This window comes from Argentina silus (genome assembly GCF_951799395.1).
Source record: "Argentina silus genome assembly, chromosome: 16".
NCBI classification, from domain to species: domain Eukaryota; kingdom Metazoa; phylum Chordata; class Actinopteri; order Argentiniformes; family Argentinidae; genus Argentina; species Argentina silus.
In genome coordinates this window covers 18,190,657-18,208,687 of record NC_139670.1, presented here as the reverse complement: position 1 = coordinate 18,208,687, position 18,031 = coordinate 18,190,657, and the positions used below count along the sequence as shown (strand labels likewise).

Here is an 18,031-nt window from a genome sequence, read left to right as displayed (position 1 = left end):
ATCATTTTGGAGCTATAAACACAAGACTATTCTTGTCTTTGGTGGTGTTAATAATTAGCTTATTGATCTGAAGTTTTGATACATTGGGCTAAGTGAAGGACTACCCCCAGTACTGATTCAAGGTCAGAATTACTTTTCATTGTGTCATTAACATGTTTGACTGGGTTAGGGTTAGTGGCCTAAACTGATCATAGGTCAGCTCTTGGAGACAACAAGTCTGTAAGCAGAACTGTCACTGCGACATCAGCTGTCAGGTACCCGTCCCGCCCCCTAGCGGTGGGTTCTGGTCTAACCTCTTTCCCCGCAGTGTCACCGTCACTGTGATGAACACAAGCAACATGGCGGAGAATGAAACCTTGGAGTGTATAACCGAACACGAACGTATATTGCAGGAAATTGAGAGCACCGACACAGCTTGTGTCGGTCCCACTCTTCGGTACGGAATTATGGCTTTTAAGGAAATATTTTTATTATCCAATTGTTGATGTTCAAGAACAATAGCTTGCAAGACCTTTGTTAGTTAGCTAGCTAGCTAGCAACCAATGTAGCTAGCCTTCTTCACATCGTTGTTCCCATATGCTAGTGTGTGTGAGAAGTGGACCGTTAGCTTCTGGCAAACTGGGAACGTTTACATATCAGACATAATTCACTCAATTGTTTGATGTGTAGTTCCTTTATATGTGGGTTGTATTGACAATTGATGACATGTCAAAACTGTAAACAATCATTAAGTGGGTGTGGCTGTGGCTCGTTTTGCCCAAGGTTGTTAGCTAGCAACCTAGCCAGCTATCTCTGACTGACCGAGTTACCAGCAGTATTGGCCTAGCCGGCTGGCCACCATATCAATACTGATTATGTTTGATGGATTTAGTATGATCGTTGTAAATGTCGCCGGCACTAACATCCGACTGATTTAGTAACAGTATATAGCTAGTTCAGCAGCTGGCTAGTGGCTTATATTGATTGTTCGTAGCATAATATGCATCCAGCTAGCTAGCTAGCATCCCAACAATGTTGTGTTTATGCCTACCTTAGGCTTAGTAATGTAGCTAGCTCTGTACGGTAGCTAGCTAGCTTGTACTGTAGCTTTCCTCATATCATGTTATTACAGTAGTTAGCATGCCGAATGATATTAGTTAGTGTAATTTCCAGATTAAATGAGTTTGCTAAAAGCCGGTTGCAATCAGGGATACATTTCCATAGTCAGCCTGCCTAGTTGGCTAGCTAGGCTTTTGTCTGGCTCATCCTTGGATCACACATAGGCCTAGCTTGTTGACTCAGACCTAACTTGAGACTAAGCTACCTTCAAGACCTGATTGTTATCAGCACAGTTCTTCTGTTTACATTCTGAGCTCTACAGGGCTCTAGCAGATGCAGTGTTTTTTATCTATCAAGATCTGATCAACTCTTAAAATTAGATGGACTATCGGGTAGTTAGAGATGCAGAAACTGCACTGATGCTGAATGCTTGTCAGTCTCCAGCAAGCATGGCCATGGGCTATGGTATTGTTTAGCATACCAGAGAAAGCAGCAATGCCTCGAACCATGTATACCTCCTGTCAAAGTATGACAGTTATGTTTCCTTGTTTAACCAGTTCCAGAGGCATTCTCTGAGGTTAGCCTACTTCCCGGTGTGCGTCTCTTGTCAGTTTACTGACAGCCCAATGTCGTAAATCAATTTAGAGTAGAATTCATTCTAGGTTTGAGACGTTTCAGCTTCTCACTGTGAGTGAATTGGAGTTGAATTGAAAGGGTTCAGTTTGAGTGTTGCAAGGAGAGACGTGTCATTTCAGAAACATCCGCTCGCCCTGTGTGCACATATGGAGACATTGGCACAAGACAAGCTCTCAACACATCTATGCTGTGGCTTGAGTGATCACGTAGGCAGTCACGCCTGAGTCAGTCAACAGAAAATCAATCACAGACAAGAAATTCAAATTGCACCTAACAATAAGCGTTGGGACTGATCGTGAGATATGCGCTTATGTTACGGAGCGATTTGAAGACAATGGCCAATGGAATCAAATAGGTTAGGCCTAGCCTACAACACAATGTTGCACCCTCATATAACATGAGATGTCAATGTCTCAATATCCCCCACTTTGTATTTAGTGAGTCGTTTCACCTCGAGTCTGTTTAAAGTCTATGGCTCGCAGCTGCTGACGGTGCTTTTCTGACAACTTCAAGGCTCATTGTTCCATGGTTTCTTCTTCTTTCTTTTTTTTCTTTCATCCTGGACCTGTGACACACGTGTGAGTGGCTTGTCCTGCGGTCATCTCCGAAAGCCTGTCCAGGCTCTCTGTGTCCGGAGATTGGGCCTTATTGTTTGCTCTTTCAACACAAGTTTCCCCCTTTATCTCCTCTGGCAGCCGCGTGGGGCAGGCAGGAAGACACAACCTCTTGGTGTGCTGGCTGGCTGGCCCAAACAACAGGAAGGAGGAAGCTCATAGCGGAGTATGGGGGCTGCTGATTACTAGGGCTGTGTGTGTGTTAAGGATGTCCATTAAGGTCACTTGGCGGAGGGAGGCGTTTGTCCTCGTGTCATTACAGGGGGGTATTGACCCTGGCTATAGGAAGCAATGTTAACTGAAACATTGCCGCTCGGCCCTTTCCTCCCTCTGGAAACAGGATACTATTAGTGAGAACAATTTACGGGATTTGGATGCGCTGGGGGAAACTCGGGGTGGGGGCCACCGATATGGAGAAAAGTGTGGCTTACTAATGCCTAATGGACTTGGCTTGTCGCTCTGTCCATTGTAGAAAGAGTCAAATCTTGGGAATTAGGTGAAGCTAATTCGATAGCGATAGTGTGTGAAATGCCACCCGCTGCCATCGTCGACCCCAAAAGTGCGGGACTTTGATGTGGGATTTTGTAGCCTAATTATAAGCCTAGGCAATAGCTGTTAGTGGGTCACTTGGACAGACGGTTGCTAATGGCAACATGCGTGGTCACCCCCCTATTCATGAATCACTGTCGGGGATGGTTGAAACCAGGAAGAGATTGTTATATCTGACGCTCTTTATGAGTGAGTCACTCCCTGATTTGCAAAACAAAAGCAAGCAGCAAGCATCCACATGATTGTTCTTTTCTGGGCTGTCTGTTTGCACAGTGGCTTTTCAGAGAGGCCTGCGCAGAGAGAGCATAGTACTATTCTGTGGGTTAGCCCCTTCTTCACTGCAGGCTAAAGAAACCATCAGAGAGGTGCCTTACCTCCCCCCTTCCTCACGCATTGGTCGTCACTAGATGGCAATGCTACAAAGCAGGAAATGGCTCTTTCTCACCACCGCTAACCACTAACAATAATCATAGCCAATTGTAGTCTACTGTCTTGTTGTATTTGTTTGGTTATTGTTGTTTTCTTGGTGCTGGTGGTGTGGATCAGCGCTTCACTTGTTTGTAGCCTACCGCTCCACATAAGAAGTTCCTCCTGGGAAAAACAAAGTTCTAACTACCAAACTAACCTCACTCTTACCCCGAATACCTAATCCTACGACCAAATAGCTGAATGTCTTTATAGCATGGCCATCTGGTGAAAATCCCTCTCGCTGCCACCTCTTCCTCCCTGTTCTCCACCCGCCCTCTCCCCCACCCAGCTCAAAGGAAGCACCTGCTGCCTGGATCTCGCTCAGCCACCACGGCCAGGATATCACTGCATAAGCACTGGGTGTTTGAAAGATGGACTGTTTTTCCGAGACTGTTTTTTTTTTTTTTTTTTTTTTTAGGCGACGAAACACCCTGTCCATTGCATTGTGAGCAGAGGAAAACATCTGCAGCCCCTTGCAAAGCTCTAACCACCCCCCCCCCCCCCCCCATAGCACATTTAATCACCCTGGCACTGGGTCACTCTTTGTTCACTTCTCCTTGATTATGTATAGATCATACCGAGGTTAAATCTGTACTTGAGAACATTTTGTATTGTCATCCCGCTCTGCCAATGTAAGGAGAGAGAATCATCTGTCATCATCAACCCTCTGTCAGTGGTCCTCCTCTTGGGTTGTTCAGTCATTGCACAAACAAGTGAGCGCACCACACCTGACCCTGTGTGTCTTCATTTCCTTCCAAGCGTCAGTGATTTCTCAGAGAAAGGGTTTTGTGTGGCCTCCTCCCACTCACCAGCCTACATGGGGGTGGTAGCTGTGTGTGAGAGGCATGCTGGGAAACTGCTGAACCTCCGGCCAGCCGTCATTGGTTGATCATCGGTGCCCATTTTCCTTTGGTCTCACAAGGCAAGATGTATGTTTGTTGTTGCTGCGAGCCTAACCATACATTGAAGGAAGGCTTATTAGCTTTTTCCTAAAGTACAGTAGGCCTCCTCGGCTTTTGTCTGTCTCATTGTCCTGGTCGTAGATTAGACCCAGTCTTCTGACAGATTGCATCATTCCTACGCAACAATCTCGTCCCCCAGTCTGACGTGAGACAATAGATTAGGCCAGTTAGTATAGCCTGGTCCTGCTCGTGGGTCCAGGTTTTTTGTCCCAGCCTAGTGCTATCGCATCTAATTGAACTAATCAACTTCAAAACCAAAATAATCTTCAAAACCTTCATTAGCTGAATCAGGTGTGTCACTGCTGAGCTGGGACAAAATCCTGGAGAATACTGTGGCTCTCCAGGACCAGGATTAAGGATCACTGGATTAGACCATTCGTGAAATAGGCCTAGTCTTCAAACTACTGCATGGTCGATATTCTAGGCAGTGTTAGAACATGATGGGCCCTGGTCCATGGCTAACCCTCCCATGTATTTTATGAAATTGCCAGACTGCCATCAAGTGAAAACGATAACTTTTATTTACCAGAGAAAGGACAAAGCAGTTTAATGTCTAAAGCATGTCATATAGCCTAGGCCCATATCAGATCCAACGTTTGCGCATATCATTTGAATATTTTGTAGATTGACAGATGTATTTTCATTCATTAAGCCTACCTAACGTGTTTCAGGAAACTCTGTCTTGCAACAGTTGGTGTGTTTCATAGATAGCATTGGCTAACCCTACACAGGCATTTACCATGGAAAAGTCAGCCTTCACCAAGAGTAAACTGTTTGGTTTTTCATAACGGCTTACTTTATTGCTTTTGCAATCTGAAGTCTAGGGCTCTAAAGATTCACTCTGTCAATAGTCTGGTGATAGTTGGAGTGAGTGTTCCACTCTATTCACAATCGAGGCCATTGTGTTGGTTTAATTGCACTGGATAATCTAACCTAAGGCAACAGACTTTCATACTTGAGCCAAATATGAGAAACTGACAGAAGTTCAAGACCACACCATTGAGAATTGCGTGTTGAGGTTAAACCATTGAAATGTACGCAAGGCCTCAGTCGGCTCTTTCTTTTCCTGGTTTAGAATACAATGCCCTTTAATTGCAGTCAGGGAGTGATGCAGCACATAGCATGCTAAATATGTTAATCTAATCCTTGGTATGTGATTCATTAAGAATAGTGCCTTATAGATTCTTATAGAGCCTATTTTGATGTGTAGAAGTGAGTGTCTGTGGACATAACTGATGTTATGATGATGACCAGTATGATTAGGTCTACTGCTAAGTTTCCTGCTGACACTGAGAAAAGCTCTGGTAAACCTCACTGAGGCTGAGGTCTGATCCGTGCAATGAGCTGTGGCCAACCATGTGGTGAGTGTGCGACCTACTCTGGACCAACTGAACAAGTACGGCCTTCTTTGGTCAATGTTGTGGCGAGTCTCACTGAGAAGTATTGTGAGATCTTGGAGGTAGATGGCCTGAACTAATTGTTATTCTGCAGTTGTCTGCCTAGAATGCATTGTAGGCTATGTTTGCTCAAATGTTTGCTTGTGTAGACTCTGTTTTCATGTAGCCTAATGGGCCTATTTCAGGGACTAGACAGAGCTCGGGTGGTGGCTAGGCGTAGCAGTAAGTACAGGTGGTCTCGGTCTGTGGGTTTTGTGTGTAGTCTATTTAAAGGAAACCCTGTCATAAAATGTCTCACATTTGAGTAAGCCTATGGTACATGCTAATTCAAACGGTCAAACACCTGAGGATATACAATTGATTCATGATGTTATAGGAAGTGCTTTAAGAGTGAGTGTTTGTATGTAAATGAACAGGATAAACATCTGTGTTTCTTTGCACTAGATTTACATAAATGAGTCTTGCCCGTTTCGATTTTATGTTCTTCATTTTATTGCTCTCTTTTGGAATATGGTTCACTTTCAAACGTATGCCAAACAAAAACCCTTCATAGCAAACTATACAAACTATACAATTCTATGCACAAGGACTACTTCTAACAATTCCAATTGAAAAAACCCCACATTACTTTAAGAACTGTGCAGCTTCAAAGTTCAATAACAGAATGACCCTAAAATCTCCCTGAGTTTTTTTATGTAACCATGTTTCCCCAAAACTCTTAAATGTTAAATATCTGCTCCAAATTAAGATTCAAATATGTCTGCAGAAAGAGTGGGGTCTTAGCTATCATATGATACATTGAGATTGAAAATATCTCTTTTGGTTGTTGAGCTACAGTAAGTGAAGTGGATTTATATCTGGTAACAGAATGACGGTAACAGAATGATTAAATGGATCACCGACAGAAATACATAATTTCTGGATTTGAATGTTATTCTGTACATGATGATATAGCTAAAATAGGAAATCTAGAAATATACAATAGACACTCTCATTAGGTACTAATGTTTTATTGTATCAACTTACATATAACATTACAAAACATAAGAAACATAAATCTGCCTTTGAAATTCTTAATCTAATGTAATTCAAGTCACAAATGACATTTGTGGATTTCAGTGTCTTTTTCTTCATTATACCAAAAGGAAATAGTGTACGCTTTTGACAGCAAAAAAATTATTTAGAAAAAATTTAATACAAGTAGGCCTATGTTATGTGTAGACACACCCACCCACACACACACACACACAATCTGCTCCTAGCCTCAGAGATAGCTTCTGAAAAATGAAAAAGTTCTTTGTCTTCGTGACATCACCATATTTGTCAGTGTGCTCTTTCATGATGAAGATAACTCCCTGGATGTCTTTTTTGTAGAAGTGTGCAACATGTATGTCATCATTCTCAATGGAAGTTACTTGCGCTTCATATTTGTGTGATTTACTGGCTTTGCTTTCCCCACTGGACTCAACAACAATGAAGTCTCCATTTATTGGAGCATGAGATGAGGATGTTGATGCGGTGCTTGGTGAGGATGTTGATGCAGTGGTTTGTAACTACTACTGTATGATTTCCCACAGTTTTTTGTCTGTCCCTGTGAAATAACCCTTTTGGAACCTTTTTAAATTCCATCTAGAACCCTTTTGGGTTCCATGTAGAACCCTCTGTGAAAAGAGTTCTACATGGAACCCAAAAGGGTTTCTTGAAGGGATCTCACAGCTGAAGAACAACTTTGAGGTACAACCTGTACAATAAGTGTATGTAGCCAATTCAATTTCAGTAATTCCGTTACTGATTTGATTTGGTCATTCTACCAATTTGGTTAAAAAAATAAAATAAAAAAAGTGTCGTTTTTAATCACTTATTCATTCATAAACAAAATCAATATCAGTCAAAACGTATGATTGACGAGAAGTCAAAGCCTTTGCTTATCCCTATTTTTTAAGATAGAGGATGGTTGAGAAATGTATTTCTGACTTTAACTTTAACCCTTTCCCAAATATATAGTCTCTTACTCCCAAAAATATAGATACATTATAAATGATATATTTCACATTTTTATCCTCATGGGTCTTTTTAGACAGAACTGCCCATACACCACTTGTGCCAAGTGCTGAAAACTTTGTCTGGGTTCTGGTTATCATGTGTGTACTGTGTATGTGATTGTGGTGTATGTACTGTGTATGTGATTGTGGTGTGTGTACTGTGTATGTGATTGTGGTGTATCTACTGTGTATGTGATTGTGGTGTATCTACTGTGTATGTGATTGTGGTGTGTGTGTGTGTGTGTTGGGAATTCAGACAGTCTATCCTATCAGCATTAAGTGATAAGGCTGTGGACAAGCTCTTGTGGTGATATTGATAATAAACTAGGCTTTAGCCTACTCCCTCAGTCAGCCCTACACTTGTGAACAACACTGCCATGATCTAATGTAGGCCTAAGAAAATTGCATAACCAAGTATAGTAAAAAATAAAAATAATAATAATAATACAGTTAAGTTAGGGTATAGGCCTAGCCCATTTATTTTATATGAATGGTTTCTGTTCTTGGTGTTAGTCTACCATTTGCCCAGGAGGGGGCGCCACCGGACCACAAATTGAAGAAGTCCTCTCTGTCATAGCTTACAGCTCACTGTGAACTCTATCCTTCATTGGACAAATGTTTTCTTTTAGGTCTACTCTACAATTAACCTTTTATTTGAGATGTAACTTGTGGGCTTAAAACAAAGACTGGACAAGCTACATTTTTATATGAGGGTTGACAAAATGTTTGGCTTGTTGTACAGTGTTTTTCCACAAGATGGTGCGATGGCTCTAGTTTAGTTGAAGAATGTTATGTGTCAAAGTATTGAGACATATAGACATGAATTAGGATAGCTCATAAATCCTCCTCCGAGTATTGAGTCATTAAAACACTGGGGAACATTAGCCATCCTTGAATACTCTCTCTGTCCTATCAGCTCTGTTGTGCACAGCCGACACCTGTGGGGCTGTGGGGGGTGTAGCCTAGCCCCGTGGTCTTTGTGGTAGAACGTCTTGTTGTTGCCTCCTCTTGTTTTCTGAATCTGCAGCATCATGCGCATGTCTCTCACAGATGATGTATGGAGATGTGAATGATATCTGAAATTCTGTCTCCCTCCTGTGAGAGTGACTCCATCCATCATAGCCTCGCCATCTGGGCTTGTTGAGCCCCCGCCAACCCCCGCGCAGGCTGGAGGAGCGATCTGGATCAGTGCCTCGAAGTGATCTTGCAACACATTGCAAAACAAGGAACACCCGGTCCATTTTCTCAGCCAGTTCCTCATGGTTTATGGAGGGGCTAGGCGTGTGAGCTAGCTTGAAATAGCCTAGTTCCCTAGTCCCAGTTATCAGAAAAGGCCAAAAGATATTGTGAACTGAAGAAAAGAGGTGGAATTGATGGTCTACTGTAATTGATGAAGTGGCCGACTCTTAGTCAAGCTTGATTCAGTTGATATGATTGATATCGAGGCTATACCCATTCCAACCATGACATGAAATGTAGGCCTACGTTTTCTATATTGCCTTGCTATAAATGATCGCTTATTCAGTGTCCTCTTTCTGGAGTTGTGACACTAAATCTACCATTACCTGATCTCTCTTTCAGGTCGGTTTACGATGACCAGCCTAACGCGCACAAGAGGTTTATGGAGAAACTTGACGCCAGGATACGGAACCATGACAGAGAGATCGAGAAAATGTGCAACTTCCACCATCAAGGTTTTGTGGATGCCATCACTGAGCTGCTCAAAGTCCGGGCAGACGCAGAGAAGCTGATGGTGAGGAAGAGAGCTGGAGAGCCTGCAGTCTGACTGAACATATAAAAACACAACAGAGTTGTCAGGTCAACCTGGACTAACATTACCCAAGTGAAATAGCACATCAACTCCCAGCTGTCAATTGGCTCACCCCCCTTGTAATGCTTCCCAATGTTGTTGCTGCCTAAGAGAATAGGCCTACAGTATTTTCTTAGTCAAATTACCTGAAATATGGGATAGTTCACTCTAAAATCAAATGTTTGTGATTAACCACATATTTTCCCTCTAGTTGAGACACCAAGACACTCTTTAAGTCCATATCCTGGTTATTCAGCAACTGGCAGTTGCAGCAGACACATTTTCCAATATAATAGAAGCTGATGGGATCCCTTTTGTGGCCACAAGGGGCATTAAACTTGGCTCCATCCACTTCCATAATGTTGGAAAATGTGTCTGCTGTTGCTGAATAACCAGGATATGGATGTAAAAGGTGTCTTGCTGTGTTGATTGAAGTGAAGGTCACCACAGAAATCAGATTTTCCATGAACTATCCCATATTCTAGATACATCTGTGGTAAGAGTGAGATATACACACCCCTAGAGGTGCTAGAACATTACAGAGTGAAGTAGAACTGAGAGTTGAGATTGAAATATGCCTTGGCTCCTAAGGCTACACTCTGGCGTTATCACTATGCTAAGGTTAGCCATTAGCATTAAATCTACCTCCTCTTCAGGGTTTGAAGATGTGCTTTCAGTCTGTCCCTCCAAATCCTTCCCACTTGATTTCCCTGAGCAAAGATTGGCCGTTACTGAATGGTGCTCTCTGGTCACATAGTCCAAGGGCTCTCTTACCTCTTACCTTTAGCACCCCTAAGTGCTAGCATGGATTAGGATTTAGATTGCTTCAAGGCAAAACATGGTTGATGCAAACCGGTTCGCGTGAGTGGGTGCTGAAACTAATCCTTTTTTTTTCTTCTTCAATTTGCTTCTGTCTTGCAATTGACATGTCATTTTGTGGTTTTGAACTTTGAATTAAATTGTTAGCCTACTTTTTTTGTTTGTATAATTTTAGGTTTATCATTGACAAGAAGGCCTATCAAATACGCCCTGCAGATTTTTGGAGTATGAATGAGTTCTAGCTCATCTATACCATTAAACTATGAACCCGCCTCCACCTTAGGGCCGGACTAATTGGAGAGTTTAGCAAAAGTTCCACCAAGCTCAGCCATGCAGGCACATAGGCCAAATCTCTTTAGCTCCCTTTCCACGTCGGAAAGTGGAAGTATGTACACCAGATGGTGCCGGGGTGGTTCACCCAAGGTTTGTAATTAGACATGCATTATATAAAGCATATTCAGATAACAAGTGAGCAGATACAGCATCAATGAGGTCAATGGGCATCTTTGTCCAAGAATTAATGAGACTTTTAATAAACCCCAAAAGTGCTTTCCTTACGATGACCTAATGAGAGTTGCTATGTGGGAAAGTCTGTGGAACTGGTGCTGGCCCTGCACCTGCAGCTCCATACACTGAAACTGTGTTGCTGAGGGTCTCCACCATTTGATGTGAATCAACCACCCAGTGTTTGTATTCAGTGCCAAAAGAATAAGAATGTTTAATTACCAGAAAATGGCTCCCCGAATTCGGCCCCAGACAATGAATAACGCACAGAGCTCATTGAGGGTTATCAAGAAGGGACCAGTGGTCAATTGGGTCATTGATTTGGATTGTTTGACAGAGCCGGAGCGACAAGGAAAGTTCAAAAATCCCAAAGTAAAATCGAGAAGTTTGTCACAGAATCTGTCAGAAAGGGCTGTCACAAGCTATTACCGCGCATAAAAGCAACCCGAGCAAAAGTTCAAGTTCCCGCTGCGCATTTAATTTGAATTTGCCCGCCTTTGTCCTTGCCCCCTCATGAAGCATGATCTGATTACAAGGATGAGCAGTTAGAACGAGGTGGGGGGGGCTGGGTGCTTATTTGTCTAACCAAAGTGATCTTATTCTTTCAGGGCCAAGTTACTGACACCAACCGGAGACTGCAAGACGCCGGGAAAGAGGTAAGGGGTCTGTCGCCCTGTCAGCTGTCGCTTGTCATGAAGAGCAAAGCGAATAAAGTTTTGGACAAATCCTCTGAATGACCAGGTTGGTTAATTGCACTCTTTGACCTCTCCTTATGTCAGGTGACGGCCCAGACAGAAGAAGTGATTCGCTGTAGGATCCAGCAGAGGAACATGGCCACCACCGTGGAGAAGCTCCAGCTGTGTATACCAGGTGAGACTGTTCAACGTAAACATAAGGTGTGGCTAACTCATAGTCTAACCATGGGGCTTTAATAGCGGAGCAGACTGGAGATGTATTGAGCCAGGTCTGCTCCTTGGGTCATAAATAATGCATAGAAAATGTGCTGCAGATTGGTCTAGCAGTTCAGGAGAAGAAGAAGACTTTCAAAGCCACCATTTTTTTTCGAAAAGCAACAAAACATCTGCCCCCGCCAAAGCTGAGGAATGGGGTTGGGAAATGTTACCACTTTCACATTCATAGACCATACTCTGGAAGCAAGGGCTGACAGTCTGTGATATCCGCATCCATTTTGAAGCGATACAATGTTTGTTTACGTTCCTGTTGTTTGTTAACATTGGAGTAAAACACAGATATTTTGATTTATATGGCCTACATATGGGGTAAGACAGTTGTATTAAGCTCATTAAGGCATCTATAAGTAAATTTCTTGAAGAATCAATGGGTATATATAATGTATTTATACAGTATATAAAAAAACAGCTTAACTAATTATGGTTTGTGGCTTTAAAGTAGTCTCCAATATTCACAATTGCAACCCTCATTATTGTACAGACAATGATTATGCTGATTTGTACTTTTGTTTACAAGATATTTGCCAGTAATTAGTGTGAATGAACGTCAAATTTAGCTGCATATCGTTTGGTGCCAGAAAGTCTAACTCTCACTCCCTCTCTCCCCTATCTTCTTTTACAGTTCTAGAGATGTACAGCAAACTGAAGGAGCAGCTTGAATCCAAAAGGTATCCGTTGTATTCTCTCCCTTTCCTCGGGCCGCCGTGTGTAACAACAAATACATACTCTCATTAGATATGCTTTAGTAGCATATTCATGACATTTCTCCCAAGTAATGTTGATATCCTAGATTGGGAGAGGGGACGCAAAATTCACTTTGAACCTGAAAATAATGACCCTTCCTTGTCTCTGAATGTCTGCTTAATCAATCATAATACATCGTGAAAGGGTTGGCCATTCAAACGCAGGACAATTGACCTTGTGTGTGCCCTTCTTCACAGCACGGCCCCACACAACAGAGGCTGTCACAGCCTTCATCCAAATGAAGGCAATTAGTACAGTTCCCTTCTCCCCAGTAAATCTCCTGTGTGTCTCCTCACTTCCGAGCACAGAGCGCTAATGACCGAGGCCAGGCCATGGCCTAATCAGACTGGGATTCTCAGAGTTCACAGAGTTCACAGAGTTCACACACATGTAGCACACACACACACACGTATGCATGCATGCGTGCACAAACACACGTACACACACTCAAATGTATGCTTCCACCATGATGCACGTAAACAGATACACACTTGGACACATCATAAATGTGATGAGATCCAGTTGGATTCTATCTCTTGTGATCTTCAAACCATTAGAGATGGTTTGCAGGCAGCGCTGGTGATAGCATAACTCTGTGTTTCTTCATAAAGGATGCATGTTTGATTGAAGTTGTGCCACACGGTAAACAACAAGGCCATCTAGTCCTGCCACACTGACTCAACCAATCGACCGTAACTGTACTGTACATGTGCAGTCAATTACATTTTAATGATGCCGTTCTTCACTTATCATTAATCCTCTCAATACACTACTTAAAGGGGCAATCTGAGATTGGTACATCCCATTTTAAGAGTGGTTATATTTCTCCAGCCCCATCCCTCAGCTGACTAGCAAGGTAGACCGCTTTGTTGTTGTTTGAATGCCAGATTGCCCCTTTAACAAAGACCACATTGAGTGTTTCCAGGAACACAACCCTCCATCACCAGAAATGTGCTTCCTTGTGATCTTTGAATGGTTCTATCTTCATCAGCTGTGTTCTTCTGATGCTGTGCTATAGATACTATGCTGCGTTGAAGACCATGGAGCAGCTGGAGAACATCTACATCCCGCGAGTCAGCCACTACCGCTTCTGCCAAATCATGGCGGAGAACCTACCCAGACTGAGGGAGGAGATCAAGGAGATCTCCATGTCCGACCTGAAGGACTTCCTCGAGAGCATCAGGAAGCACTCGGACAAGATCGGCGAGACTGCCATGAAACAGGTCTGAGATACCAGTATGGAAGCCCGCCCAGGGATGGGATTGGATGATGTAGTAGTAATAGGAAGCTATTTAGTGCTGACTGTGATTTCTCCATATCGTTCAGGTTTCTCTCTCTCTCTCTCTCCCTCTCCCTCTCCCCCTCTCTCTACCGCTCTATGTATCTAACCATCTCTCTATTTCTCTCTCTCTACCCCCCCTCCATCACTCTGTGTAAGAGTGATCTTACCGTGCCATCTCTATCTATAACTCTATGTAGGAGTGATCTTACCGTGCCATCTCTTTCTATAACTCTGTCCGAGTGATCTTACCATCCTTTCCCGTTATCACTCTGTATGTCTGTCTGTAGGGCATAGAAATAGGAGGTGTAGAGCATGCTGTCCATGTTTGACCTCAGTGGTTGGCCACCGGGACTCATCTGTTTAGCGTTGTTCTCACCAGGCGCAGCAGCACAGGACCTTCAACAGCGCGGTGCAAAAGCAGGCCAGCATGGGCCACGCCAAGCCCGTGTACTCCCTGAACGGCCGGACCCCCACCCAGCACAACGGCCTGGCCATAGAGGAGGGGGCGGAGGAGGAGGAGGCAGACGAGGAGGTGAGGGGACTAGCTAGGTCGCTCTGGAGGAGGAGGAGGATGAGGAGACTAGCTAAGTCGCTCTGGAGGAGGATGAGGAGACTAGCTAGGACACTATGGAGGAGGAGGAGGATGAGGGGACTAGCTAGGACGCTCTGGAGGAGGATGAGGGGACTAGCTAGGTCGCTCTGGAGGATGAGGAGGATGAGGGGACTAGCTAGGATGCTCTGGAGGAGAAGGATGAGGAGGCTAGCTAGGACGTTCTTGAGAAGGAGGAGGGGATTGGTAGGGCCCTCAGGAGGAGGAAGAGGATGAGGGGACTAGCTACGGCCCTCTGGAGGTGGAGGAGGAGGAGGACGATGAGGAGGCTAGCTAGGGCTCTCTGGAGGAGGAGGAGGATGAGGAGACTAGCTAGGGCCCTCTGGAGGAGGAGGAGGATGAGGAGACTAGCTAGGGCCCTCTGGAGGAGGATGAGGAGACTAGCTTGGGCCCTCTGGAGGACGAGGATGAGGAGACTAGCTAGGCTCCTCTGGAGGAGGAGGATGAGGAGACTAGCTAGGGCCCTCTGGAGGAGGAGGAGGGGATTGGTAGGGCCCTCTGGAGGAGGAGGAGGAGAAGGAGAAGGCATTACGGAGGCGGTCATATTATTTTGGTACTTTTCCGTCCGGTTGGCCTATTAGACCACACTTCACAGGATAGGTCTTGTCAAATATTCAGGTGATCTCAACCTGTATGAATAAAGAAAGAATAAGCAAATTCGATGGTGTCAGCATTCTAGATGTATGCTAAAGGATGTTGAATAAGAGGCAGACTGATGGAACTCCTCTTTGGGTGCTGTGTTGTAACTGTTATGATGTATTGTCGTCTGTTGAAAGTGGTGAATGACACCGTCACTAACTCATTCCTTCTTTTGCCTTCAAGGTTTTAACAGCCCAAGATCTGGTGGACTTCTCTCCCGTCTACCGATGTCTTCACATTTACACCATTCTGGTACCTCACCATAAATTGTCACCACTTATAGAAATCTGCTTGGATGAAGTATTTTGTGTCACACTATTTATTTATTCTTCTGATGGATATATATTTCATGGTCGATTGCACTATTGAATCAAGCAATCATTTCTAGTAAGGATTTGTCGGGTTAGTCTGCCACTTAACATCACACCCTAATCCTCTTCTTCTTGAATAACTAGAAGCCTATTGTTGTCCTGCCTTTGCTTACAAACAATGGCAATAGGCAGCTTAATGCCATTCTTAAATGATCCATAGACAGCTTAGGCTCAGACACGGGGGAACTGAAGACCATTAACCTGTTCCTGTGTAGTCATTTCACTTTGGTTCCTAAACATTGCGGTGCTGCAGACCTCCCTCATGTTTTCCCTTTACTTCATGCATGAAGTGATACAACCCCAACACCAACCAGGGGTCTGATGTAACCACTGGATTCCCAAAGTTTCCATTGGCACGCTACCGCTATTATTTCAGCATTAATCCATACGAAAACTATTGAGGTGGGGTGGGAGGGAGATTGTTAGTCTTTTTGCTTCGGGGGGGGGGGGGGCTAACATCTCTCATCTTGTGTGTGTGAACTAATCCTTGTGCCCTTAAACAGTGCGAAGCCTCTGGCGTTTAATAGGATTGACCGAGCAGTAACCCCCCCCTCCCCTCCCCTCCTCTCGCCCCCTCTTCGCGGTAAAACAAAAACACAGAATGGGCTAAGCTGCGGCATTCATGTTGTGCCCAAACTGCCGCTCATTCAGCGGTGCAGCGGGATGAGTCAATGGAGAGTTCTCCCCTGAATGGCTTATTTAATGAGGGCACAGGGACTTCTGACTGGGGGGCTAAGCACCACACACATACAGTTCACTCAGATCACACAGTCAGGGGAACACACACACACACACACACATACACACACACACACACACACACACACACACACACACACAAACACACACATACACATACACATACACACACACACACATATATTGTTTCACAGTTACCGACTTGCTGTTCCTTCTCCTCATCTAGAGCTCATACAGGATACACAGAGTGGGGTAGTGTAGATCAGAACCTGTTTTAAACCCTTCCAGTGTGTACAGCTGTGGTGAAAACACACATTCACTAGGTTATCAGTAGAAGTTCATTCCAGTCTGACTATGCCATTATAAAACTTCTCATATGAAAATAGGTCTGCTCAACTCTACTGAAGCATTTAATTCCAAGGATGCCTGGAGTCATGAATCACTCCATCAAGGTTATGAAAGACTACAATAACAATATCTCCTTTAGTTGTCTCAGACACGTTCTCCCCAGGCCCCCTGAGGCCACGTCTAAAAGCAGGTATCTGTTTGGATATGAAAAACTTTGATTTAGGCCGAATCGACGATGCTCAATGTAATTAGTTTAATTGCACGCGTTGATGGTTTTGACTGGGACGACAGGACAGCCTCTGGCATTGTTGAATTTGGACCAGACTACAACTGTGTTGTTACATCTTTGTTTGGCTTGGAAAGTGCTAAAAAGGTCTACTTTCCAACTTTCCACCCTGTAGTATCGCTGTATGGGTCTTTAAATGTGCCGACGGATGCCATTTTAATGTCTCCCCACATTCTTATTTCTTTTCACCTTTATTTGCTCAATGAACTACAAATAGGAGTTGAATTACAAATAAAGAAGATTCATATCATGTCTTAGGTGGTGGAAAGATGAAACATCCATGTCTACTTAATGGTCACCCTGAAACGTAATTGAATGCAACCTATTTTCTTTTTCTATCCCGCTGTGTGTTGATAGGGTGACAGAGAAACCTTTGAAAACTACTACAGGAAGCAGAGGAAAAAACAGGCCCGCTTGGTGCTCCAGCCCCAGTCTAACATGGTATGTACAGGACAGACCTCTCCTCATCCTCTGTCCTGGCTGCGGGCTCTCAGAAGGGAAGCGTCTTGATGTGTGTGTCCTGTGTGTTTATGTCCCACAGCACGAGACTGTGGAGGGGTACCGGAGGTACTTCAATCAGATCGTGGGGTAAATACCCAATTCTACTGGGCTGCTGTACTGTACATGGCTTTATTTTGTACAATGAAATTGTGTGTGTGTGTGTGTGTGTGTGTGTGTGTGTGTGTGTGTGTGTGTGTGTGTGTGTGTGTGTGTGTGTGTGTGTGTGTGTGTATCTGTGTGTGTATCTGTATCTCTGTGTATGTGTGTGTCATGTACACTCTCTCCACTTTATCACAATATGCAATGATGCAACTTCAGCCCTGACCTGTGTGTGTTGCTTGTAGGTTCTTTGTGGTGGAGGATCACATTCTTCATGCAACACAAGGACTGGTGACCAGAGCCTTCACCGACGAGCTGTGGAACATGGCCCTGTCCAAGATCATTGCTGTGCTCCGCACACACTCCGTGAGTACATAACACACACACACACACACACACACAAACACACACACAGACAGACACAAACACACACACACACAGATATAGACACACACACACACACACGCACCAGTTGTAAGTAGACATGCGCGCGCACACACACACACACACATGCACACACTCTTCTCACATATACCCACATACACACACACAGCTGGATCGAAGCGGGGGGTGTGACCCAGGACCAAGCCCTGCGGTGGGGGTCCTGTGGGGCCGAGGCTTGTGTCTTTGTGATTGAAAGAC

General features: G+C 44.1%; 1 protein-coding gene across 2 annotated transcripts in view; it reads left to right on the top strand.

The window, feature by feature from the left end:
• Positions 1–327: 327 nt before the first annotated feature.
• Positions 328–18,031, top strand: part of exoc6 (exocyst complex component 6) — a 36,934-nt gene continuing 19,230 nt past the window's right edge. For both annotated transcript variants that reach the window (XM_083687183.1, XM_083687184.1), the window contains exons 1-11: positions 328–436; positions 9,288–9,459; positions 11,448–11,495; positions 11,619–11,709; positions 12,433–12,478; positions 13,573–13,777; positions 14,216–14,368; positions 15,269–15,337; positions 17,147–17,230; positions 17,331–17,377; positions 17,635–17,755. In XM_083687183.1, the coding sequence (XP_083543309.1) occupies positions 339–436; positions 9,288–9,459; positions 11,448–11,495; positions 11,619–11,709; positions 12,433–12,478; positions 13,573–13,777; positions 14,216–14,368; positions 15,269–15,337; positions 17,147–17,230; positions 17,331–17,377; positions 17,635–17,755 (1,134 nt within the window). In that variant the 5' untranslated portion in view covers positions 328–338. The remainder of the gene's footprint in view (positions 437–9,287; positions 9,460–11,447; positions 11,496–11,618; positions 11,710–12,432; positions 12,479–13,572; positions 13,778–14,215; positions 14,369–15,268; positions 15,338–17,146; positions 17,231–17,330; positions 17,378–17,634; positions 17,756–18,031) is intronic.